Genomic DNA, 27794 nt, shown 5'->3' on the forward strand with positions numbered 1-27794 from the left:
TGAAGTCATATTGAATTTAATTCAAATCCCTGCTTGTAAAGATTAAATGATATTTATGTTTTTATCTTCTATCTATCTATTCATCTATCTATCTATCTGTATTGAATGAATAATATTAAAATAAAACATGGCCCCTGTTTCAAGAAGCTTCCAGTCTCATGAGGAAGTAGAAAACAAATTAGTGGTCCCAGTTCAGTGTGATTAGAGTGTGTGTAGAAGCTATGTCAGTAGGTAGAGGGAATCTAAATCAGACAGAGAGGTAGAGAGGGTAAGGGAGAACTCAGAGAGGTGATACATAACTTTGATTCTTAAGGCCATATGGTGTTAACTGTAGGAAAAATGATTGAAGGTTATTTTAATGAGAAGAAATTAAATATATGTGAGCAGGAGGCTTGAAGTGGCAGTACAGTTTGCCCTCTGTATCTGTGGGTTCCACATCTGCAAACTCAGTCAGCCATGGATTGAGAATATTTGGAAAAAAACTCACCCCAAATAAAACAAAAACAAAACTAATACAAGTAAAATAATACTATGTACAGTATAACAAGTATTTACCAGCATTTACATTGTATTAGCTATTTTCAGTACTCTAGAGTTGGTCTAAAGTATTTGAGAGGATGTACACAGGGTTATATGCAAATGCTATGCTATTTTATACAAGGGACTTGAGCAGCCACAGATTTGGGTATCCTTGGGGTTCCGGGAACCAATGGATACCAATGGACAACCAGACTCTAAAAAGCTTAGCAGACATACCTCAGGGGGAAGGCAATTCTGCTAAATATTCAGACAAATTAAAAAAAAAAAACCATATTTGGTTATACCTTTATCCAAGGACAATGGAAGCCATTCTGATTCATATTTTCTTCTTCATCCTATTTCTTTATCAGATGAAGTCTTGCTCTCTCACCCAGGCTGCAGTGCAGTGGTGCGATCTTGGCTCACTGCAACCTCTCCCTCCTGGGTTCAAGCGATTCTCCTGAGTCAGCCTCTCCAGTAGCTGGGATTATAGGTATGAGCCCCCATGCCTGGCTAATTTTTGTATTTTTAGTAAAGATTGGGTTTCACCATGTTGGTCAGGCTTGTCTTGAACTTCTGACCTCAATTGATCTGCTTGCCTTGGCCTCCCAAAATGCTGGGATTACAGGTGTGAGCCACTGCACCAGGTCTATATTTTCTTAGCTAAATTCACCATTTGAATGTTTCTGGCAGGTGAACTAGGTCCCTCTTCTTCTACAACTCCATCTAATTTCTGCCAAAAAAGTTATGATAGAAAGTAAGGTAGAAATAATCGATCTTACTTTCACATTAATTTTTAAATTTAAAATTTGAATATCCTTAGTAGGTAGCAAGTTCTTTGAGGTCACTGATATATTTTATTTCACTTTATATTATTATTTCAGTCCCTCTCAATGACATGCCTTGTTCAATGCTTACAAGGGAAAATGTTAGTAATTCTGAATAGAGAGATTTAGAGACTTCTTACAGTTTGCAAGTGCATGGTTCACAAGAACAGAAGAAAATTATCTGAACTTTTAAAATTATGATCTGAGTTAGGATACACCAGAGTTAATAAAGAAATGTGAAATAAGAACTAACAGAGACTAGAAATGCTGACCTCCTTATAGTAGGGAATGAAAAGTAGATTCACTTTGGCCTCTGGTAAACAATATTTCCGTTACATTTTTTGAAGTAAGGAGTAAATACCTTGTTACATGAGCAGAGGCTTAGGTCCCCAGAACAACAATCTATGAACATTTACAATGGGGTGGGAAATAAACACAGAATTTCCCGCTAGAAGGCCTACATTTGAATTTCATCTTCAGTATTTGTCAGCTGTTTGGCTTCCTCATTTTCAGTCTGTGTTTTGTCACTTGTGAAAATAAATTGTTCTCTCTGTTGTTGTCATCATCATCAGTTTCCTCACGGGGTGATTAGAAAAAGCAAATAAGACTATGTATGGGACAGTATTTTGTAAATAGCGAAGTTCTCAGGAACCACGTTGTTGTTGGTTGTTGGCTCCGGAAGGAATCCACTGTTCCCAAATCTTCTATTCTCTGACTTAAATTGACATTCTGTTCTCACAGGTGAGTTTCAACCAGGGCAAGATCTTAGATGGTTTTCCCAGGTCAGGACCTAGGAGGCATGGGTGACTGACTAGGCTTAGGCAGTAATTCAGATGAGGATAGGACCAAAGCCACCCAAGTGTATCTAACTCTCAGGAAAAGAATGAAATGAGCCTGAAGAAGGAGATGTGGAGACAGTACAGGACTTGTAAAGGCTGGGAAGAAAATAGCAATTCTGGAGTTGATTTCTACAGATATACAGGACCAGGGAAGGCACAAAGCTGCCCGAAGTTTTCTTTAAATATTATGGTTTCTGGAGCTGGAGAGATACAGGTTGCTAGATGTCCTAATTTAGGAAAGCAGCTCTGCTCCCCACTACCTTCTTTAATATATTTTGATAATGGGCAGATGGCCCAATAGTAATTTTTTGTTGAACAATTTTGTTTTAAAATAAAAATAGCTGCTGGAATATTTAAGATTGGGAGATACCAAATCGATGACCCTTCAGTGTGTGCACATTTGATAAAGGGTTTTTTTCTTTCTTTTTTTTTTTTGAGACGGAGTTTCGCTCTTGTTACCCAGGCTGGAGTGCAATGGCGCGATCTCGGCTTACCGCAACCTCCGCCTCCTGGGTTCAGGCAATTCTCCTGCCTCAGCCTCCCGAGTAGCTGGGATTACAGGCACGTGCCACCGTGCCCAGCTAATTTTTGTATTTTTAGTAGAGGTGGGGTTTCACCATGTTGACCAGGATGGTCTCGATCTCTTGACCTCGTGATCCACCTGCCTCGGCCTCCCAAAGTGCTGGGATTACAGGCTTGAGCCACTGCGCCCGGCCAGGTTTTTTTCATTCTGCCATATTCTTAGTTCCCGGAAAACAAAAGTTGACCGATATTTTATCTTTCAAGTAACTGTTTCACAGAAAAGCTCAAAATTTTGGAGATAGGGACTGTGTTAAGGGAAAAAACCTGTCTTCCCAGGTCCACAAGGGGCGTGGTTTCAAAAGGCAAGAACTTCCGAGCGCCATGCCTCCATCCACCTCCCCATCCGGGAACCTAGAGTTCTTAGTCTAACTTTCCCGAGGCTAGGGATAGGTAAAATTCCAGGTGTGCTCCTTTGTTTAAAAAAGCCTGTGAAAAGCTCTGGGAGGAAGGGCCTCTGTTCTGGGCTGGACAGCCATCCAGCATCAGAGTCAAAGATCACGCCAGAGGAAGTTTGAAAGAACCCCTCTGATTGGACAAGAATATGAATGGGGCAGGAATAACTTCAAAGTTAAAACCCCACTGCCTGCTACCTGTGCGGATTTTCCTCTCTGGGATCCTCTCCCATGACAACCGTGGGAGCTGTCTTTGCCTCTCTACCTGTTCGGATAGCCCCTTCAGATTCCCCTCCCATGGCAGCGTGGGAGCTGTCTCTCTTTCTCTCTCTCTGCCTAATTAATCACTTTCTGCTAAACTCTTTGGGTCCATGATATTTACACGAAGGGTAAGCTCACTGCGGGGCCAGGGCCTTTTCCCCATTCCGGGGGCAAGTGAGCCCAGGAATCTGGGACACTCGGTTACAATAGTTTATGTTGTTAATGGTTATATAAAATTTACAAAACAATGGAGTTTTAAATTTTAATATTTGCATAATTCGTTTAAAATAGTATTAAATATCATGTCTATTAATTTTGTTTTTTATAATTTATTCACCCAACAACTAGTTAGACGCACTATTTTGTACCAGCAATTGCCTTGTAGCCCAAGGATGAAAAATGGGGCTTCTGTCTTGATGGATCAACTATGATGTAATTCCATATTTGATAGAATGGATCTATAATAAAGTAATGTAAACAAAGGAGTAGACATTTACATTGGAAAGTATGAGAAAGCCCTTTCTCTGAGCACATGAAAATCAGAAACGTGAGTGCCTTAAGAAAGTTGGGGACTTATGGGTCTTTCAGGGGTCATACGTTAAAAACATATACAATATCTGTTAAGAAGAAGGTTAGTGGAGATTACCTATTAGATGACAAGATTATCTTAAAATTGAAAGAGATTTGAGCCTGTTTGTATTCTGCATGAAGCAAAAGATTCCATATACCAGAAAAGAAAATCTTTGCTATCATTTAATAGGGTCCCTGAGTATGTTAGAGGGAAGGGATTAAAAAGAGTAAACCAAAGTGGGAAGTAAAATAGCCTGCAAGGAGTCCTTGGAGTAACTGATGGATAAACACTCTGGCATGTTTGTATTTGAAATGGGGAACATGTTAAGCAGCTGGAATTTAGTTAATCCTGTTTCCCAAAGCAGTAACGATCTCCTTATTAGCATAGAAATTGAGGAAGCCAAACAAAGACAGACTGCCAACACTGAGTCTGAATAGAGTCTTCTTTTGCTTCAGAGACACAGAGCTAAAGTTGCCTGTATTGGAATTTAAGAAATGTATCTTTCCCTTTTAATTGTCTCATACACAGAAACTGTTAATATAAATATGATACACCTCAATTGGAAGTTATAAAATATGAATTTTGTAATAAGAGAGGAATTAACATGGCTGGTAAAAGGAACTTTGTGGCTTATGCCTGTAATCCCAGCACTTTGGGAGGCCAAGGAGGGCAGATCACCTGAGGACAGGAATTCAAGACCAGCCTGGCCAACAGGGTGAGACCCTGTCTCTACCAACAATACAAAAATTAACCAGACGTGGTGGTGGGTGCCTTTAGCTACTTGGGAGGCGGAGGCAGAAGAATCCCTTGAACTTGGGAGGTGGAGGTTGCAGTGAGCAGAGATCATGCCATTGCACTCCAGCCTGGGCAACAAAAGTGAAACTCCATCTCAAAAAAAAACAAAAACAAAACCAAAAAAAATTTTAAGAGTAAAAAGCTGTTGAATGCCAGAATGATTTATCAAAAAGGGTTGTAAGTTTAAGAGCTTTACACTTAACGATATAGATGCATTTAAGATAACATTTCCAAACAACCTCTGGCTTTGCACACTTGATTAGCCTGGTCTTTCTTTCTGCTTTTTTTTCTTTGAGTTTTGCTCTTGTCACCCAGGCTGGAGTACAATGGTGTAATCTCAGCTCACCGCAACCTCCACCTCTGGGGTTCAAGAGATTCTCCTGCCTCAGCCTCCCGAGTAGCTGGGATTACAGGCATCCCCCTCTGACCCCCACCACATCCAGCTAATTTTTGTATTTTTTGTAGAGAAGGGGTTTCGCCATGTTGGCTAGGCTGGTCTCAAACTCCTGACCTCAGGTGATCCATCCACTTTGGACTTTCAAAGTGCTGGGATTACAGGTGTGAGCCACTGGGCCAGGCTGCCTAATTTACTTTCTATGACCCAACTCAATCATTACTTTCTCTAAGAAGTCTTTCCTTACTCATCCATGAAGATTTGACCATTTCTTCCTTTGTGTCTTCACTATCCCCTTCATGTGATACTATCACAGCACATACATTTTAGGACAATTCTTTATGTACCTGTCTCCCTTTACCAGATTACAGTTCTCTGAGGGAAAGAACTCTTTTTTACTTATCAGTTGCTTTTCAAGTTTCCAGATCACTGCCTGCAAAAAGTAGACAATCAGTATAAATAACCCCTCTATCTCTTTGATACTAGCTAAATCTGTCACCTCATTTTCTAGAAACTCACCATAAGCATTCCTATTTTTTGTGTTAGTGTCATTTCTCTCATTTTGGAGTGCACTTTTCTCTGTTTCTGTGAGTCTTGTGCATGCTTCCAGGTCCAGTACAAGTTGCATTTTCTTCGTAGAGCTCCCGGGAGATTAAGGGCTTGAGTGATCATTCTTTCCTTGGAAATTCTAAAGCATTTATTTACAGAGTCGGTATTTTCTGAAAAAACATGCTTATCTATGTCTACCCAACTAGTTTGTGAGCACCTCAAAGACAGGGGCTACGTCTTATCCCTCTTTATTGCTGGATGTTTTATTCAGAGTAGCTGGTCAATTAAAAATAATGGTTGGTGAGAAAAGGGGTGAGAAAATGGTGAGTCTGACCACTTATGGAACTTTCTGTTCAGGATACTGATGTTAACTCAGATTTGTAAAATCTGCACACGATGGAGAAACAGGATCAACATTTCTAATATTATAAAATAATGATATATTCCCCATCTCTTATCCAGAACTCTGGGAGCCAAATTGTTTTGGAATTCAGAATTTTTCCTACTTACTGTAGGACCGGGGGTAGCACTTCCTGTTAATATTACACAGTGAGTGGATAGATAAAGACTATAAATACCCTCATGTCAGTTCAAATCAGGCTTTAATTGATAAAGTAAACTTTGATAGTTTGACTTGCATAGAGTATGAAATAAAATTATTTGCCTGATGATAAATCTACATGTCATATTGTTGGCCTTGTAAGTTGGCCATAGTGTGAGATATAGCCTTTGCAATTCAGTTAGTTTCTGTGGTGAGATACTGTATTAATACAAATGTTGCAGAAAGACTGTGAATCAGAATCTCAGTATTCTGCTAAAAATCATAGCTTTTAGGCCAGGTTCGGTGGCTAATGCCTGTAATCCTAGCACTTTGGGAGGTCGAGGTGGGCAGATCATGAGGTTAGGAGCTCAAGATAAGCCTGGTCAACACAGTGATACCCCATCTTTACTAAAAATACAAAAATTAGCAGGGTGTGGCAGCTTGTGCCTGTAGTCCCAGCTACTCGGAATGCTGAGGCAGGAGAATCGCTTGAACCCAGGAGGCGGAGGTTGTAATGAACTGAGATTGTGCCACTGTACTCTAGCCTGGGCAACAGAATGAGACTCCATGTCCCCACCCCCCCCCAAAAAAAAAATCATAGTTTTTAGAGTTTGGCTCACACACTCACACATCTGGGCAGTTTGTGTTAACATATCTTAGATACTTTTTGGTGAGAATTTTGGCAAGAGTTTTTAAGACTTCCTGTTCAACACGAGCTACCTCTTCAGACAGAGTAAGCTTAAAAGACAATAAGCTTGTAAATGTAGAAAACCCTTTTTAGTCTATTGACTCTCATAGAAACACACTACTGCTGTTCTTTTTAAAAAGTATTTAAAGAGGATTTAGAAATTGTGTTTCTGTGTGACCAGAACTGTATGCAGTATTTTTTTTTTTTTATTGTAAGCCTTCACTCTTCTTGGCTAGAGTTTAATTATATTTTTTCCTCCAACCTTCACAGATTTAGTTGAGCAGTCTCTTTTGGCTTGCATTTAAGTCAGTTTATTTGTTCACAATAATGAAGTCACTGACATATGGGAACATTTACTGTGTTACTTAACTAATACATTGGAACAATAAAACCTCGAAAGCATCTTTATCAAGTTAAAATTTTAAACCACACAGTTTTCTTATTTTCACTTTTATCATAAAATTGCTCCCAGGAATTGTGCTGTAAAAAATCAGATTTTTTTGATATGATGATTTTTCTTTTTAACTTTAAAAAATAAACTTTGATGGGGTGAACCCTAAAGAGGAGAGTGACCTAGCTGGGACTTTTAAAAAGCAGTTTAGGGCCGGGCGCGGTGGCTCACGCCTGTAATCCCAGCACTTTGGGAGGCCGAGGTGGGTGAATCACGAGGTCAAGAAATCGAGACCATCCTGGTCAACATGGTGAAACCCCGTCTCTACTAAAAATACAAAAAAATTAGCTGGGCATGGTGGCGTGTGCCTGTAATCCCAGCTACTCAGGAGGCTGAGGCAGGAGAATTGCCTGAACCCAGGAGGTGGAGGTTGTGGTGAGCCGAGATCGCGGCATTGCACTCCAGCCTGGGTAACAAGAGCGAAACTCCGTCTCAAAAAAAAAAGCAGCTTAAAAGAAGACCAACTGAGAGAACTGAGAAGGAAATTTGGGGTGGCAGGTAATGAGGAGAAAGAGGACGGAGTACTGAGTAGTGAGGTCTCTTAGTCCATTTTTGCTGCTATAACAAAATACCTTAGACTGGGTACTGTTTGTTTGTTTGCTTGCTTACTTTTTTTTCATTTTTTAGACTGGGTACTTTTAAACAACAGCAATTTGTTGACTATAGTTCTGGAGGCTGGGAAGTCCAAGATCAAGGTGGTAGCAGATTCAGTGTCTGATAAGGGCTCATTCTTCTTAGGTGGCAACTTCTGTGTGTCCTCACAGGGCAAAAAGGACAAATGGGTTCCCCCAGGCCTCTTCTATAAGGACACTAATCTCATTCATGAGTATGGAGCCTTATGACTTAATCACCTCCTAGAGGCCTCACTTTAATACTCTCTCATTGGGTATTAGGTTCCAACATCTGAACTTTGGAGGGACACTGATATTAACACCATAGCAAAAAGTGAGAAGGTGGATGAGCCTGGATTGAATACAGTAGACAACAGATTTGTGAGCATATTTTAACATATTATCATTAGCTACACAATGAAGAGCAATTGAGACCTGTCTTAATCATACCTGAAAAAGGCCATGACTGTGTATGTAGTTGGGGTTCTCTAGAGGGACAGAACTGATGGAATACATCTATATAGATATATGTAAAGAGGAGTTTATTAAGTATTAACTCACAGGATCACAAGGTCCCACAACAGGCTATCAGCCGGCTGAGGAGCAAGGAGAGCCAGTCCAAGTTCCAAAACTGAAGAACTTGGAGTCCAACGTTTGAGGACAAGAAGCATCCAGCATGGGAGGAAGATGCAGGCTGGGAGGCTAGGCCAGGCTCTCTTTTCAGTTTTCCACATGCTTATACTCTAGCTGCACTGACAGCTGATTAGAATGTGCCCATCCAGATTGAGGGTGGGTCTGCCTTTCCCAGGCCACTGACTCAAATGTTAATCTCCCTAGGCAACACCCTCACAGACCACCCAGGATCAATACTTTGTATCCTTCAGTCCAATCAAGTTGACACTCAATATTAACCATCGCACTGTGACAGCCCAAAAGAGCCAGTAAAAAAAGAAGCAAGAGGTCATGAAAGTGGATCAAATGTATCTGGCAAAAGAGAAAAAGAAACTTTTTTTGATGGAAAAGGGAAAGTTGGCAAATAATAATTATTGGTTGAGATAGGATATATTGTCTTCTTATAATTTTCAGGCTGCTGACAATAATGCAATGATTCTGAGGCAGCCTAACTATGAAAGAACAGGATAAGTGATGTTGACAAACACAGGTGGTCTTAACTGTATTACAGCCAGGCTGGTCACTCTGCCCACCTATGTGACCACATGAGTCTCGGCAAATTACTTATAGGCAGCTTAGTATTTAAAGTAACTCAGAAAATAGACTCATGAAATGTTGACAATCCTTTCACAGTTATTTAGTTAGTCAAGGTTAAGAAAAGAAAGGAAGAAAAAAAAGGAGACACACAGTTTCTATGCAAGTGTAAAGTATATAATAATGACGAAATATTTTACCTTCCCCAAAAGTGACTGAGGATTTGCTATGTGGAGACGAAGGCAAATTGGTCAGGACTCTTTTCTTTTTCTTTCTTTTTTTTTTTTTTTTGAGACTGAGTTTCGCTCTTGTAACCCAGGCTGGAGTGCAATGGCGCGATCTCGGCTCACTGCAACCTCCGCCTCCTGGGTTCAGGCAATTCTCCTGCCTCAGCCTCCTGAGTAGCTGGGATGACAGGCACGTGCCACCATGCCCAGCTAATTTTTTGTATTTTTAGTAGAGACGGGGTTTCACGATGTTGACCAGGATGGTCTCGATCTCTTGACCTCGTGATCCACCCGCCTCGGCCTCCCAAAGTGCTGGGATTATAGGCGTGAGCCACTGCGCCCGGCTGACTCTTTTCTTTACAAATGACAGAAGCATACCTTGAACCAGTTTAGGCAAAAGAAAGGAGATGTATCAGTTCACATGAGTGAAAATCCAATATTTGCAGCATTAAGCATGGTTATCTCCAGGTGCTCAGATGATGTTGCCAAATATGTGTTTCTTATTTTCTATTCTTGGCTCTCTGCTTTTTTGCTGGCTTCATTTCTCTGTCAGGTTATCTTTTCAAATGATAGGGGAGAGGGTCCCAAGTATATTCAGATCTACATTTTTCTTCTAACTCTAAAGTATTCTCTACAATTTCTGCATCTGCATCAGCCTCTCAAATAACAGAAACAACTCTGATTAGTCCTGCGTGAGATATGTATTTACTCTGAACCAATCAAGCACCCATTGGAATCTTGGAAATGGGAGGTCTGACTGGCAAGCCTGAGTCTTGAGCAGTTAGAGTGGGTAGTCTGACGGTTGGAAATGCATGGAACAGAGAAAACAGGACTCCCGAAAGGAAGGATGTGAGGCTGAAAACAAGCACGGGCCTACTTAAAGTTGTTGGTAGTATAGAAACATGAACAGCAAAAGTAACAAAATAATATTGACAACTGGGAGATGAGGAAGAGGAACCTAATCAATGTTCATCAAGTCAAGAGGGATTTGGGAAAAACACAGAATCTGGAAGGACCCAGCCAAAGCTGAAGAAAGCAAAAGTCTATTTCGATCATTTCTGTGGACAATTCCGGAGAATCTCGGGGTAGACCAGCAGTTCAAAGTGACAGTGAAGTTATTGACAGTTTTGATCTGTGGCCGAAAGACCTAAGCCTAACTCAGAGAAACAAGTATCTGGCTAATCTTCGATGAGGACTTTGTCTTTGTTACGTGTGGGTAGCACAGGCAGGTCGGTGCTGAGACAGTTCAAATAAGCGGTAGTGATGCCGCAGATGATTTGAGTCTAGTAGGCACACATTTAAGTTCTAGAAGGAGAGGAAAAAACTTGTAGAGTCAGAGATACCATGGTTTTTGGGGGGTCAGAGAGTAAGAATGGGGTGAAAGACACTATGGGTGAATCCTGGCCCAAAGAGGCAGGGGCCATTTGCTTCCTCCCTCTCTGCTGGTTTTTTACTGCCACAGAGTTTTTCACCTCGCTCCACAGTTACCCAAAGAGATTTCAGGTCCTTTCCCAGAACCGCTTACCCAGTCAGACTTCCTGGAGAGGGAGATCAGAATCTGATCGATCTATCTATTTATTTATTTATTTTTGAGACACAGTCTTTTTCTGTGTCCAGCCTGGAGTGCAGTAGCATGATTTTGGCTCACCGCAACCTCTGCCTCCTGCTTCAGGAGATTTGCCTGCCTCAGCCTCCTGAGTAGCTGAGATTGCAGATGCGCCCCACCATGACCGGTTAATTTTTGTATTTTTAGTAGAGACAGAGTTTCACCATATTTGTCAGGCTGGTCTTGAACTCCTGACCTCAAGTGACCTCCTGCCCTCCTTGGCCTCTCAAAGTGTTGGGATTACAGGCATGAGCCATTGTGCCCATCTGAGAATCTGTATTTTTAACAAGTGCCCAGATAAGTCTAAGTTCCTTTAAGGCCCATGGCCTCAGGGAACATTTACCTCCCACTGATGCTTAGAAAATGTATGGGCTGAATGACCCAAGTCCGAGTAGAAAATGAAAAATCTCACGAAGGTATTATAAGCTCTGCTATTACAATATATTCCCCAGTCACTTTCCAGTTTTGTCCCCTCTGTCACATGAGAAAAAAACATTCCATTAAATACCAAGGCAAGAGGGAAAATTATGTAACTTATTCTCTGAGTGACATCCCTAGGTCCCAATCCCATTCCAGAATTTCCAGCATCGAGTTTAGCAGAGCACTTCTGAAGATCCCTTCTCATTTTCGTTTTATAAATCAGAGGAGTGGGTTCTTACCAGCTGTATACAGCTGTTGGACCAAAAGTATGTGGAGTAGAAAACACAAGAGAAAAACTACTTTTATCTTGGGACTCAAAGCACAAAAGAGAAACCAAATGGTAAAATCTGGGCCAATTAGAAGCTATTCCTTCTTAAGGAGATAATGGTGGATCTGGGCTTTCAACACAAAGGAATATTCGATATTCTGTTCTAATGGTTAATTGTATGTATCAGTTTGTGTGAGCCATGGTGCCTGGACAGTTACTCAAAGTTTATTTGGGATATTTCCTTGAAGATGTTTTCTGGATGAGATTAACATTTTAATTGTTGCACTTTGAGTAAATCAGATAACCCTCCATAATGTGGTTGAGCCTATATATATATATATGTATATATATATATATATATCCTGTTGGTTCTGTTTGTCTGGAAACCCTGACTAATGTACTTACTGATGTATTAATTATTTCCAGTTCTGATTGAATCTTAGGCTTTGTAGCATCAAGACTAAACCTCAGGTCCTTAATTCTCTGCTTGCCCCCAGCTCTACTGAAACTCCACTTAATTACGGACCAAACCCAATGACCTGCAGTATATGTACCATGTCACCCTGGCACCTGTTCTTTTTGATGTACTGTATGTCCTGGTGGGCTGTGAAGGAGAAACAGGTGTGTTCTCAGATAGTGAATCTCACAGTCCTCAGGGTGTCTGAATGGGACCTGCACTGCCAGAACCTCTGGTGGTGACCACCAGCAGGCAACAGACCCTGGCCAGATTTCTTTTAGGATGCATTTAAGTAAGTGAAACCTTCTGTGTGTGGTCCCTGCAGGTGCCAAATGGGATGAGTGGCAGCTAACATTGGTTGCTTCATCAAAGGGCACACTATTTCCTGGACATTACTTCAGCAGCCAGTTGCAAAACGCAGTCCTGCTATGTCAAGGACAGGGAGCCAGTGAAGGTGCTGGAGAAGTGTTGATGTGTCAGTCCAAGGTAAGGCAGGTGGAGGTGGGAAGGCAGTGGGGAGGCAGGGTTGGGGCTCTGAGCAGGGCCAGGGTCAGGCAGTCATCCCAGGTCTCTGTGGCTGATTTGCCCTGTAGCATCAGAACCGTGACACTGTGCTTCCCATGGGAAAAAGGAAGAAGAGGGAACTTAACTTCTTTTCTCTTACATGCCATTGGTGAGAGTTGGCCCCTTGGGAGTTAACCTCTGCACACTTCAGAGGAACATCATACAGCCCTTTTAGGAGCTACCAGGAAAGCAAAATCCTATGCTTTGCTTTGTGGTGGTTCTTCCAAGTCTGGAAATGGTAGCAGGAGCCAGAAATTCAAGGTGTGCAAAGACAGCCAAGCGAGAAAGTCCAGCTATTCTGGGTGGGGTAGGCAGCTTTTGAAATCTGAAATGATTCACAATGATCCACCTCCTGTTTGTTGTTGTTGGGACAGAGTCTCACTCTATCACCCAGACTGGAGTGCAGTGGCATGATCTCAGATCACTGCAACCTCCGCTTCCCAGGTTCAAGGAATTCCCCTGCCTCAGCCTTTTGAGGAGCTGAGATTGCAGGCACATATCACCATAACAAGCTAATTTTTGTATTTTTAGTAGAGACAGGGTTTCACCATGTTGGCCAGGCTAGTCTCAAACTCCTGACTTCAAGTGATCTGCCCACCTCGGCCTCCCAAAGTGCTGTAATTATAGGCATGAGCCACCGCGCCCAGCCCTCACCTGCTCTTCATTCCCTCGTGTGATCCCTTCTTGAATGTGGGCTAGTCCTAGTGATATACTACTTATGAAGAGAATACTACAAAAGTGATGGGCTGTCCCTTCTGAGATTAGGTTATAACAGACTGTGACTTCATTTCATTAGCACACATTCTCCTTTGCCTTCTCTGATGAAGCCACCAGCTACATTGTGGGATGGGCTACAAAGAAGCCCATGTGTCAAGGAATTAAGAGAGGCCTCTGGTTAACAGCGGTGATGAACTGAATACTGTTAACAGTGCCGTGTGAGCTTTCACACTTCCTCAGTTGAGGAATTATGAATGTATGTATGACTGTAGTTCCAATTGACACGTTAGATGCAGACTGATGAGTGACCCAAAGCCAGAGAAAACAGCCCAGATTCCTGACCCACAGATACTCTGAGATAAAAAACTATCTGTGCAGCAGTGGATACTAATATAGGCAACTCATCAACTGCAGCCACAGGATCATCGAGGATCCCAGTGGAGTTGGAAGGCTGTGGTGGCAGAAGGGTGGCTGCAGGTTGGAAGGGGTGAACAGCTGAGAGCCTAGTGCTGGCCCTGGGAAACACAAGATGCATAAGGCCTGTGCGCTCTATCAGCCGAGTCCCACATTCTCAGAGGCATCACAGCATGGAAGAAGATAATATATTCAGTAGTCAGAAAGAAATGAATTCAGCTCCGTCTGAGGTGATAGGGTCAAGTTGCTTGAGCTATTTGAATCTCAGTTTTCTTCTCTGTGAAGTGGGAATAATATTTAGAGGATTGGCTGAGCTACACATGTAGCAATGCTCCTGACACTTAGGGGCTCATGACACATGCTCTTTATTTTGAGGATTGTAGACTGTCGTATTTAAGCTTGAGCAATTTATCTCGCTGAAACTCTTCCCAGTAGGCATCTACTTGACCTGATACTTCTGAGACAACACCCTTTTTTCTTCTCCTATCTTTCTGTGACTTTTGTTTTCCTAATGACATTTTTATTGTTTGTTTTCCTCAAGAATCCATCATGGGGCTCATTTTCTTCTTCATATTCTTCCTGAGCAATATTATCTCTGGGAAATCATTTTTTTTCCCTCTCCTAAGTCCTTGCTGGTCATAAAATGGGAACATACACCACCAGCACTTTCAACCATTTAGAAGCACTCATTTGGGAGGAGCAATCTTTCATCCTTCTCCACATCTCTAACCTGTCTTATATCCAGGAATGGGAGTGACTTAACTTATCGGTGAGATTGGAAAAAAGGGCTCATGATCTAACCCTAGCCTGTGGTTTGCTAGAGTTCTTTCTCTCTCTCTTAGCCAGGCATTGTCCGAATTGAGCAGATAAGTTCAAACTTGTTTAAAATTAAATAACTATAGAGTCTGAATAAACATTGTTGACACAAGTGCTTTAAGAATTCAAAATGTAAGTCTGGTGTTTACTATTTCATTTTAGATAAGAAAGAGTAAATACAGTTTTATTTCTAATCTCCCAAGGTTATAACATATAATATTAAGACCATGTTAGCCTTAAGTCTTATTCAAATGTTTGTTGTAGGAAATTGTGTTGGCTCACTAAAGTTAGACATTTTATTTGTCATAGCAAATTGAGTTTACTCACCAACCTTTTGATAATTAACCCATGACAATGACTTCATTGATTTTACTAAAATTGACCTTATCTATGTTTAAACTCTGTAAATTCTCTTTAGATAGGAAACTATCTCAAACCCTTAGTTTAGATTTTTCTTCTTGCTGATTGTATAGTTAAAATGAAATGACAAATCTCATATTTTTACACTTCCACATGAGGTCCCAGCCTTCTCTTTCCAACAATAAGGGACATATTTTGACTCCTGTTTGGCTTTTTTATATTTCTTGATGGATTCTGAATCTAGAAAGGAAGGATATAGCAAACTGGTCCTTTTGAACCCTAATAAAAACCAGGTATTCAGTAGGGACTTGCTTTCCTTATAACATGCCACGTGGTAGTTGGGGTTGAAAAAAAGGGAGTGGATAACACCACTTAATTCTAGCACAGGCAGCTAACAACATTTCAGAAAAGACCCTGCGTTTCTTAGAGGGCTGAATTGGCTTTAGCCTTTTTAGTCTGTGTAGCCTTATTCACGCTTGTAATTTTGCTCTTGTCAAACTCTTGATTACTTACTATATTGAGACTGTGAACTTGGGGATCATATTTTCTCATATACCACTTTGCTGTTATACTTGCTCTTCCTTCTGTTTATAATACCCAGCTCTTAAATGCCACATAGCCTGTGGCTCAGTATTTTCTGCTCAAATGCTGGCTCCTTGAGGCTTCCTTTCCTGACCCTTCCTCTCCCCTACCTTTCAAAGATCGATTTAGGGCTTTATCTGAGCTTGTTTCTTCTGAGCTATGTATCTATGAAGTTTATGGCAGTGCTGCAATTAAATCATACACAAATTCTTTTGCTAAATAGATTATGTTTTGCTAAATAGATTATGAGTTCCGTGGGTGCAGAGATTATGGTTTTCGTTTATGTAACGTTAGTGCTCAGTATGCTGTCAATGAATGTTTACTAAAAATAAAATAAAAAAGGAACTCTGTTAAGTATAGTGACCAATTGTTCTAGCTGTGGACTAGTACCAATTTGTATCTTTCCTAACATAATTATTAACAGTATCCCCTTTCACTCTCAAAAGTGTTCAGTTTGGAGGATAAATTCTAGGTTACCCTATTCATAGGGATTCTTGGGGGAGATATAGAGCTGAATTGCCTTTTATTTATTTATTTTTTTGCATCAAAGAGGATAATGTCCTCATATTTTCTCGGAAGCAGAGACATGATTCTTATAAATTATAATAACAAAAATATCTCAATGATAATTTTCTTACCTACAAAATGAAATCAGCTGTTTCACAGATTTCTGTGAAGCTTATGTATATTAGTTCACTATGGCTGCCACAGCAAAAGACTGCAGTCTGGGTTGCTTCAACAACAGGCTTCACTTTCTCACAGCTCTGCCTGCTGGAAATCCAAGATCAAGTTGTCTGCAGGTCTGGTTTCTCAAGGCCTCTCTGGAGGCTTACAGATGGCTGCCTTCTTGCTGCATCCTCACATGGCCTTTTCTCCGTGTGCATATCCCTGGTGTCTCTTTCTCTTTTTGTAAAGACGCTAGTTATACTTAATTAAAGCCCTGCCCTTATAACCTCCTTTAAAGTCCCTATCTCCAAATACAGTCACACAAGGGGTTGAAAAGTCAATATATAATTTTGGAGGACACAATTCAGTTGATAAGATATATATATAAATACACGTGTGAACTTTTATATCCATACCTACCGACCCATATATATAAAGTCATTTTGAAAATAACACTGTGAGGGTGAGGACCTTTCTGTTTTGGACAGAATAATATAAATGGGTGGTAGAAGACTTTTTTTTTTTTTTTGGAGACAGAGTCTCTCTCTGTCACCCAGGCTGGAGTGCACTGGCTGATCTCAGCTCACTGCAGCCTCTGCCTCCTGGGTTCAAGTGTTTCTCCTGCCTTAGCCTCCCGAGTAGCTTTGATTACAGGCATGCACCATCACACCTGGCCAATTTTTGTATTTTTTAGTAGAGATGGGGTTTCACCATGTTGGCCAGGCTGGTCTTGAACTCCTGACTTCAAGTGATCTTCCCTCCTTGGCGTCTCAACGTGCTGGGATTGCAGGCATGAGCCACTGTGCCCAACACTTTTTATTCAATCTCATATTACCAGATTATTTTGTTTGAGCTTTAAAAACAAATTTATTACTCTGTAACAGATAATAATAATTAACTCATTTAAAATAATACATACAACTTCTAGGCTGGATGCAGTGCTTCACATCTGTAATCCTAGCACTTTGGGAAGCTAAGGTGGGTGGATCACCTGAGGCCAAGTGTTTGAGACCAGCCTGGCCAATGTGGCAAACCCCTGTGTCTATTAAAAATACAAAAAGTTAGCTGGGCATGATGGCAGGCCCCTATAATCCCAGCTACTTCAGAGGCTGCGGCAGGAGAATCCTTTGAACCAGGGAGGTGGAGGTTGCAGGGAGCTGAGATCAGCCACTGCACTCCAGCCTGGGCGACAGAGCAAGACTTCATCTCAAAAAAAAAAAAAAAAAACAACTTCTAGACCTTGTGAAGAGAAGTCCTTGTCAGGATGCGATGCTTGAGAGGCCTGTTAAACCCCCCCTTTTTTTTTCTGTGGGGTGAGGAGTCCTTAGGACCAAAAGGACGTGTGGGTACCTAGATCTCTGTGATTCTTGCTCAAACATTCGCAAGCTGTATCTGACACCAGATATATTCTCGAGATGTATCTGGGCTCTTTGGGGCTCCTTTGAGTTTCCATCTTCCTGAGCATGGTCTGTACCACTGGTAGGGTAGCACGGGCAATTGTTGCTTAAGAAGAAGAGTGCTCCTTCCCTCCTACCAGATTCTGGTGTGGAATCCTAGGCAATTGCGAGGCTATAGAAAAGATACAATAATAAATAGAACCTATTTTAGTTGATGGTTTATTGACTTGATTTTATATCTTCCAAATATTTAAATCTATGCTTGATGAACCTTCATTTGTGTCACTGCTCCAGGCTCCACAAATATTAGGAGTGAACTTTTCATTTTTTTGAGACAGAGTCTTGCTCTGCAGCCCAGGCTGGAGTGCAATAGCACAATCTCAGCTTACTGCAGCCTCCACCTCCCGGGTTCAAGCAATTCTCCTTAGCCTCTTGAACAGCTAGAATTACAGGCGTGCCCCACCATGCCTGACTACTTTTTGTATTTTTTAGTAGAGACTGGGTTTCACCATGTTGGCAAGGCTGGATTTGAACTCCTGACCTCCAGTAATCTGCCCACCTTTGCCTCCCAGAGTGCTGGGATTACAGGTGTGAGTCACCGTGTAGGGCGTGGAGTGAAACTTTTAAATGAGCATTTATTATTTGCCATTTGCAACGTCAAATGTCCTTTAACATTTGATCTACACAAAAGAAAATTGGTAGGTTCTATTGCTGACCTCAGTTTACAGAAATTAAACTGTGGCCAAAGTCAGTCCAGCTCAGAGAAGTAGAGTTGGGCTTGGATTAGAGCTCTGACCACAGAGACTGAACTTAGCCACTCTGCCCTGCTCTAGGGCCATTCAAAGAGTGATTGTAATTCTCATTTATTTGGAAGGACATAAAACATGAACTCATTGACCACAAATAGTTTGTCTGAAGATAATAATCGTCTGGGAATCTGCAACAAATTGTTCAGATTCCGAAATTTGCATTTTTCAGACATAAGACTTATAACAACTGTGTGCATTGTTCTGTAATCAGTTCTGCCTTAAGTAGTGTAACTGCACAATGGAAAGAGTGGGTAATCTTGTTCAGATGAAAGTTTCCTCAAATAATGGAGCAAATGAGTTTCAGGAATCTACTTAAAACTGAGAAGAAGTAGCTCCCTATCACTTATCAGAGTGTTGAAAGGTATGTGGGCAGGTTGTTTTTCTGCTCATCTTGAAATGGAAGGACAATGGCCAAGAATTTCACCAACATGTACATATTTTTGCTTCTAATTTTTCAAATGTACAGTACTGGCAGGCAGCATTCACACTGTGTCTTTAAGTGCAAAACATTAGAACACATCTTTACCTACACATATACTAGAACTGTCGTCTAATTTAGAACAGAGTGTTCTTCCTTTGTTCCTTATTGGGCCGTAGCGTAAACTTTACAGGTCTGTAAGCAAGGTTGGTTTAGTGCCTTGCTCTTTTGCCCATCATGTTTATGTTTGTTCCTAATAAGACCGGTTTGTAATTTGGGTAATGAACTCTTTTGGTTTTTTACATGACCACGAATGTCCCAAGTTCCTAATGATTTGTAAACCACAAGATACAGCAGCTGAAATGCATTAGTTTAATCATAAACATAAACACAGAGAACAGTCTGATCTTATAAAACACTACGCAAATTTCTCACATTAAATAGTGGTCTTAATAATGGCAAGTTTTCAGTCCCAGCTGCTTTTCCAATTTACTTACTTTAAGAACTTCTTTGTATGTGATTTGAAAGTTCCAGCTTACTTCCAGCATACTTCAATCCCTTTAAATATTTTCTGCCTGCCCCTTTGCTTTAGCTTTCACAGTATGGCTGAGTAGCTGTCCAAGCAAAGCAGGGGCAACATCTTGAATCAGAGGTGGAATCTGCAATGGAAGGATCTGTGTTATCTCAATCCACCAGCTGAGGAAAGGGGAAGTATTTAGGGTAGGCTGACGGGCAAAGGGGACTGTGAAAGGACCCGCTGGAGGTAAAGTTAGGGTGGAGAGGCCAGCCAGATTCCAACCACTGCCTATTAGGCATAACTCCAGTCTCTCATCGAGGCGTCTACATCTCATACACATCTAAAATTCAACGTGAGAAAACTAAACTCCTCATTTTATCTTACTCAAAAGAGACTCTTCCCTCATCTCAGTTTATGGCAACTTCCTCCTCCTAGTTACTCAGCCCAAACATCAAGAAGGCATCTTTGTCTTCCTTTTTTCCCTTATATTTATTTAGAGAACCTACTAGCTCTCACTTTCAAATACACCTAGAATTCAACAACTTCTTGTCCTTCCCCAGCTTGGTCTTAATGACAAGCACCTGGGAATCTAGATGATTGAGGTAGAGCTTCCATCACCTCTGTTTCCATTATCTCATTTATGTCATTTATGGTAAAATCCAAGCCTCCTCTCCTTCACCTCTGACTTCATCTCCTACTTCTCCCTCCTTTAGCCTTGCTGGTCCTCTTGCCATTTCTCAAATACTCCAGGTATGTTCCTGTTTCAGAGACTTTGCCCTTGTTGAAGTGCTCCCTTAACTCCATGTGTTTGCCCAGACAGCATTTTATTTTAAAGGAGATGCTTTATTCAGATTATTGCAATATGGGGAAGGTTCATGAGTAAGGAACATCTCAAAAAAGGAAAAGGGGTCTGGGGCTTTCCAGAAGTAGATGACTATGGGAGTCATTACAAAGGGTACAGGTGAGTCCTATCTACAAGCATAAGGTGGACCTTTGCAGTCAGTCATGTCCCAGAACATAAAGGGTGGGGAATTTCTCAACCACCACTGCTTTCCAGGAGTGCAGGCCTCTGAGAAATTCAACATCCTTATTCCCTCCAGTTCTCAGCTGTCACTGATCAACTCAGAGGCAGTTATAAACTTCCTGAGTAGATGACACAAGGTCTAAAAAACAATCTTGTTGGCATCGTACTTGTATAACCAGTTGAACCCTCTGTTGGAAGTGCTGGCAAAGAGTAGCTCTTTGTGGGTCCTGGAGGTCACCTTAAAAGATCTCTTCTCATTTGCAGCCATACCTGGGGTAGATGACAGTGCACTGGCTATCATACACTGGCGCTTTGTTGCAGACTAGTAGAGCTCATGACTACACCTAGCACAACCTTCTACAGCCACACATCTCTCCAAGTGACAGAAATGAACATGCTCATTACAGAGGATCTGAAAGTGAGGCCCGGCCCTATAGAGAGATGTCCGTTTTATCTTTTTCAGCATCTTTAGCTCTAGGTGGTGCAAATGTTTCCACTTAAGGGAAATTTATTCCACAGTAATAATTAATTGTATGACAGTGAGATAATGAGACCTTTATACTGGCTTATCACAAAGGACACACATGAAACATGCATGGGTGACGTATGGGAGAAGGGGCGTGGAGCTTTCACCCTCTAGGTGCCTCCACATGTTCAGCTATATGTAAACTCCTCCAGTGGTGATTTCTAAGTGAGGGATGCTTGGGCTGCCTTGTTTATAGCTGGGCACAACACTTCTTATTCTTTCCATTGTTAGTTTTCTTCATAGCAATTATCTTCTGAGTAATTTAACTTAGTCATTTATTTCATTTATTAGTAGCCCCACTAGAATGTAAATTTCATGACAGTAGGGATTTTCACCTATTTTATTCACTGATACAGCCCCAGCAACTAGAACAACATCTGGCATATAGTCGGTACTTAATAAATGAATAAATGAAGATGTGAACGAACTGTACTGAAACATAACTATGGCCTATTAAGCATGGAGAACAACCACCATGCACAGACAGGTGCTTGGGCATCAGAATATGTCTAAGGCTAAACATCAGTATGAACAGGTGAAAATCATTTTGTATAATTTGATAATTGTTTTTGTGTTTATCACTCTTCTCTTTCCGTAATAGGGATAACAAAGATTGACCAGATGAGATTTTTAGAGGTAAAGATGAGATTTGCAGGTAAAACTTTATTTCATCTATAACTTCAGAGTCAAACCTTAGACCTTTAAGATAGATTCAAATAAATGCAGTGGAAATTTTTCTTTCACGGTATGTATATGCAAGTGAAAGTATTGTGAGTGGTGGTGCTGGTATTGCTGGATCGGGGTGAAAATGCTTATTTCTAAACTTCTGTGATTATCTCTGGTTGGAAACGTGACACCATACTCAGCTGCTCCATCCTCCTAGTGGGTCTCATAATGGCCCTAAGGAATCACGGATGTTAGAAGATGGCAGAAGAATAGAAAGGCTGTGAAAGACCCAAGAAGTTTCCACTCAACTTATACATTAAGAGCCATCCTTTCTTCTTTTCCCCTTTTTGATTTAAAAAGTCATAGCTGCCATTTCGCAAGATTTTTTTCCTTTTAGTTTCTTTACAATTTATTACTTGCCTGGATTTTCCATAAATATTTTACATGCTGAGGGACATAGTGTTTTAAGTCCTATGATTCTCCTGTGCCTAAACCAAGTTTCTAAATTATGTCATATGTTGAGAACTGTAGCCAGGAGTTAAAACTTGGCAGTTAAAAACTTGGATTCAGTACAAGTTTCTACTATTCCTTGGAATCATTCAATATGACCTCTTGAGTGGTGGGGGGGCCTCTTTCTCTCTCCCTGTTTTTGTAGTTCCTAGGAATTTCAAAGTTGGAGGACAAAAAAATACAGAACCGATGATGTACTTTATTTGGAAAATGTGTGAATTCTGCACATTTCAGATGTGCGCTACTCTTTCAGTGTGCATGACCTATGAGAAGCTATAAATATGTTAAGGAAAAAAGTACATAAATATACATGTGTGCCTGCTGTTTCTTTTAAACTTTTGGCTTTAAAATATGAAATATATTATTGTCTTTTGTCTTCATGTGGCAGAATATAGCTCCTTTTGTTACTCTCTAGTAGGTTCCCAATGGAAGAAGGTTAATGACAAAGAATCAAAGAAGGAAAATTAATTTTTGACAAAAAAAACCTCCTTTTGATATTTTTACTATAATGGAATTAAGCTTATAATTATTGCAGTGCGCTCTGCTTGAAACATTAATAAGTCTTTGTGAGTATTTGTAGAAGTAGGAAAGTATCTTAAAAATATTTGTTGATAAAAAAATCATAGTAAAGGTAAATCTCCAAATATCTATTTGTAGACATAAAAGAATAAGCACATTCATATGGTAGGAGATAACCAGTGTCTCCCTTCATGTTTACTCTTTTTTTTTGAGACGGAGTCTTGCTCTGTCATCCAGGCTGGAGTGTAGTGATGCGACCTCGGCTCACTGCAACCTCTGCCTTCCAGGTTCAAGCGATTCTCCTGCCTCAGCCTCCAGAGTAGCTGGGACTACAAGGCGTCCACCACCACACCCAGCTACTTTTTGTATATATATATATATTTTTTGAGACAGAGTCTTGCTTTGTTGCCAGGTGCCAGGCTGGAGTGCAGTGGCACAATCTCGGCTCACTGCAACCTCCGCCTGCCGGGTTCAAGCAATTCTCCTGCCTCATCCTCCCAGGTAGCTGGGACTACAGGCACGTGCCACCACACCCAGCTAATTTTTTTTTTGTATTTTTAGTAGAGATGGGGTTTCACCATGTTGGCCAGGATGGTCTCGATCTCTTGACTTCGTGATCCGCCCGCCTTGGCCTCCCAAAGTGCTGGATTTACAGGCTTGAGCCACCGCCCCGCCTAGTTTTTGTATTTTTAAGTAGAGACAAGATTTCACCATGTTGCCCAGGCTCATCTGCAACTCCTGACCTCAGGTGATCCATCTGCTTCAGCCTCCCAAAGTGTTGGGATTACAGGCATGAGCCACTGTGCCCAGCCATGTATACTTCATTTTATTTTCTTGTTTTACCTTCCCCCAAACCGAAAGATTCAACAGTAGTTGGAATGGCCATCTTCCAACATTTAAAAAAGTGCATTCTCCAATGGGTGAACAAAGTAGAGCAGTAACCTAGAATTCTGCTGAGTAAGCCACTGTGGAGCCTTAAGTGGTGAGGTCTTCCAATATCACAGTGATGTGTCTTCACCTTACATCACCTTATAGTGAAAAACATGATTTAATTTTGGTGAAATGAGATTCATCTCTTGGCATGACCACTAACAGCATTCACTGAATTTCACATTCTTCTTTTGTGAACTGTGAAGACAATGAATGGTATCTAGAAGAAAAATGGAATGATAATATACCAGGACAAAAACACCTATATTTTGTTTTACAAAACTAACAGTAGTTTTAAATCTGCAGCTTCATTGCAGACAAACTATGCCACAACCTTTTCAAATGGCAAGAATACAGAAATATTTCAGGATAAGTGCGTACTGAATAAAAGCACTGAAAAATATCTTGCTAGAGGGAGGTCAGCTTGGAAAAGTTACTAACAAAGCTAAATTTTTTTTTATATAAACTATACTCAAAAATAGCTTTATGAGACTGATTTCTGGCAAAAGAACCAACGGCTTAATAGCTAAGAAATGAATACCTTAACAAGGGTGGATAGAAAGAAACCAGGAAGCTTCCCACCCCCAAAATTTGTGCTTATTAAGATTTCTTCAGTATTATAGTACTAATATATCCGTTAATGGCAGAATGTGGTAATCATAGAATTAATTATTGCTGAAATAGTTTTCAAATGAAAAAAATTAAAAAATAAATGAAACCTGACACAATCTGACCAAACATGTGGCAATTTACAATTTCAAGGTTATTTTACAAAATGCCCACATTTACACAACAGGCTCCTGGCAGCATTTTCAGATAAATGTTCTTTTAATTTATCCTGACATGCTATAAGTGAATAAATTACACCATTTAAAAAATTAAAAGGAAAATGAGTTTTCCTATGTTTTGCGTCAGAGAAAAAGAAAAGAATGTGCAAAAAGGTTGAGAGGAAGAGCACGTACACACAGATAATTTAGAGAAGTAGATGGGGGTTAGGGAGGGTCAGTGCTCACAGAGACTCACACAGTGTGCTCTCCAAGGGTAAAAGTCAACCGCTTATAGCCATTACACAAGTATTTTCAACAATGCTTTGTAGTCAAACTCTTCAATGCTTGCATTCTTGTTTGAAATTAGCCCAGCTATTAGTCAGTGGAAGAAGTAACAATACCAAGTTCTGCTGGTTGAGTACTAGAGATTGTACCACAAGTAATTAGAAAAAGAAAAAATGAAAGAATGCCTTTCCCCTTCATACAGAAAAGTTATTTTGAAATAAAAACATTGGAAAAAGTTATATCGTGAAACAAAATGTACTTGCACAGGAATATCATGTAACAAATGCCTTGAAGTTGACTATCGAAAAATTGGGGAGATTTTTATTTCCTAGTGAGTCAGCAAGGCATTTTTTTGATTGTTGTTTAAAAAAGTATCATTTCCTTACAGAAAGTTTCTAGTTTTTGATGAACGTGTAAACATAAAAACTCCCATTTCAAAATGTGAACAAAATCCTAGATCATATCGGAGTTTACAGTGATTACATTTATCTAAGCAACATACATACACGTTCAGTTGTAGGCTGTTAACTACATTTCTGTGACAAATATGGTTGCTCTCGTTGTTTTTTATTTTTTAAATACCGAGAACATGATAGAGTTAATGTGGAATTCTAAAGATAATCTGGTAGTGACTAAGTTTTTCTTACGTCTTCACAGGTAAGCAGGCAGAATCTTTCCTATACTCAAAACTGGAATTTTTGGTTGTTACCAGATCAGTTGGTTTGCAGACAAGAAGCCAGCCGTTTTAAGAATGCTTTTCAAGTGAACAATCTGCAAACCCCAGGGAGGGAGAAAGCCTAAGAATGCTCAACTGTAAGCATTTACAACTTTCGCAGCTGTGGCTGAAGACTGTTCTTCAATGAGATCTCAAAGTAGTCTAGCTCAGACTAAAAGGTTTTAACAAAAAATTGGCATATGCACAACGTCGTCCCCAATTCATGTGTGCCCACCATTTAACTTTTCTACTTGAATACGTGCAACAGAAAACCAGACACCATGTTTCACTACCTCAGATAACATTCACAATTCCAGCAGCTACACCTTGGGATACAGCATCACCAGCGCTCCCTGGAGTCGGTTTATATAGAAATAAAGTTTTTTACACCAAGGAAATGATTGTCCACAGCCACTAGCTAGTGTACGTATGAACTACAACTTCTAGAGTGGGAAGAATCAAACGCTGCTTGAATCATCTGCTCTGCTTCTTCCGTTCCTCATCCATGCTTAGTTATCTTTCACATTATCCTTTTTATTCGTTTTACTGCCTGTCTGGGCTTGAGCCTGCTGACCCTGCCCACTGGAAGAGGCTGCCTGCTGTGCTGCTTTCTGTTTTAACATCATCCAGTCAAACGTGTAGTCATATTGGTGGTTCAGGGTCCTGAAAAGAATGCGGAAGAGCTGCCTCAGATACGTGTAATCTGGGACTTCCTCAAAGCGCAGCCCACGACAGTAATTCAAGTACATGGCAAATTCCGCAGGAAATCCCTTACATAAAACTTCAACAGGCGTGGACATCTTCTTCTCACTAATCTTGTCGTATTTTTGTTTCTTTGTCATAGCCTTTAGTCCTTGCCACGGCAGGTTGGTTCTATTAAAATACATGAAAACGTAGCCTAAGGATTCCATGTCATCTCGGCGGCTCTGCTCAATACCAAGATGTGCATTGATGCTGGCATATCGGACAGTGCCAATGAGGTGTTTATCTTCTCTGTACGGGATGTGTTGCCTAGTCCTGTTGTCTCTGTACCTTTTGGCCAAACCAAAATCAATAAGGAACAGCTTATTACAGTGACGCCCAGTACCCATCAGGAAGTTATCTGGTTTAATGTCTCGGTGTAGAAAACTCATCGTATGCACGTATTCAATTCTACTGATCATCTGGTCGGCTAACATAAGTACAGTTTTCATGGTGAACCTTCTGGAACAGAAATTAAAGAGGTCTTCGAGGCTGGGCCCCAGAAGGTCCATGACTAGCACATTGCTGTCTTTTTCCTGGCCATACCAGTGCATGTGGGGGATGCCAGTCCCACCCTGAAGAATCGTGTAGAGTCTGCTCTCATACAGCAGCTGCGGGTGCTTGGCCTTCTGAGATTCCAGCTTCACTGCCACTTCCTCCCCGTTGCTGGTGGCGATTCCCAGATAAACGTCTCCGAAGGAGCCAGACCCGATCTTCCGCACCAGTTTGTATTTCCCTCCCACAATGAGCTCGGCCTTGGAGCCGCTGTTTTTCATCATCCTGAGGGGCAGAGATGGAGGCTGGCCTCCGGGCTCTCAGGCGCACAAGGCTGACGGTGAGGGCGTCAGGAGACGGCCTGGAGTCGGCTGGTGTCAGCCTGATCCCCGCAGCGCCGCCGGATCTCCACCAGGTGGCAGTTTGTGAGGGCTCCTCGCGATCGCCAGGTTTGGCCTCCACCTCTTTGTGGACGGCTGTGGCCGCCTCGCTGTCGCGGAGGGGTCGCAGGCGGAGAAACGCGGCGCGGCGAGCTGGGGCTGCCAAACCGCCGCCACCGCAGTCAATGGCTGCAGGCCCCAGGGCCCCGTCACGCCGCCGGCGCCGCCATCTTGTTCCTCCGCTGAACCAACCACAAATGGAGAATTTTTAGAGCAGCTGCTGTTGTCTGAGTCTTCCGTTAGGTGTTCCACTCATCTTACTCCGTTTCACACGGACTTGCTCGTCTTGTAAGGTAGCTGCTGTTTCCCTGAGTTATTGGGTAAGAAAGGCTAAGTCTCAGGTAAGGGGCCTAAGGTTGCAGGAGAACATGGGCGAGCTGGAATTCAAAACTGCGTAGGCTTATGTGACTCGGAGCTCAGCTTTTTTTTTTTTTTTTTTTTTTTTTTTGAGACGGAGTTTCGCTCTTGTTACCCAGGCTGGAGTGCAATGGCACGATCTCGGCTCACCGCAGCCTCCGCCTCCTGGGTTCAGGCAATTCTCCTGCCTCAGCCTCCTGAGTAGCTGGGATTACAGGCACGCGCCACCATGCCCAGCTAATTTTTTGTATTTTTAGTAGAGACGGGGTTTCACCATGTTGACCAGGATGGTCTCGATCTGTTGACCCCGTGATCCACCCGCCTCGACCTCCCAAAGTGCTGGGATTACAGGCTT

The 27794-nt window shown here is 41.4% G+C and overlaps 2 protein-coding genes across 21 annotated transcripts in view; one reads left to right on the forward strand and one right to left on the reverse strand.

Moving 5' to 3' along the window:
- The window catches only part of LOC128932229 (endogenous retrovirus group K member 13-1 Env polyprotein-like), a 122425-nt gene that overhangs the window by 15448 nt on the left and 79183 nt on the right, over positions 1-27794 (forward strand). For 7 of the 20 annotated variants that reach the window (XM_078375315.1, XM_054256785.2, XM_054256786.2 and 4 more), the window contains exon 2: positions 25349-27402. In XM_078375315.1, the coding sequence (XP_078231441.1) occupies positions 26941-27294 (354 nt within the window). In that variant the 5' untranslated portion in view covers positions 25349-26940 and the 3' untranslated portion in view covers positions 27295-27402. Of the gene's footprint in view, positions 1-25348; positions 27424-27794 lie in introns of all 20 variants that reach the window. The other 13 variants (XM_054256781.2, XM_078375316.1, XM_054256787.2 and 10 more) reach the window with 3 other exon arrangements.
- CSNK1A1L (casein kinase 1 alpha 1 like) lies at positions 25916-27277 on the reverse strand. The gene has a single exon (XM_002748979.7). It carries the CDS (start codon positions 26924-26926, stop codon positions 25916-25918), a length of 1011 nt encoding a protein of 336 aa, XP_002749025.1. The 5' UTR covers positions 26927-27277.

The sequence above is a fragment of the Callithrix jacchus genome, chromosome 5 (assembly GCF_049354715.1).
Source record: "Callithrix jacchus isolate 240 chromosome 5, calJac240_pri, whole genome shotgun sequence".
NCBI lineage: Eukaryota > Metazoa > Chordata > Mammalia > Primates > Cebidae > Callithrix > Callithrix jacchus.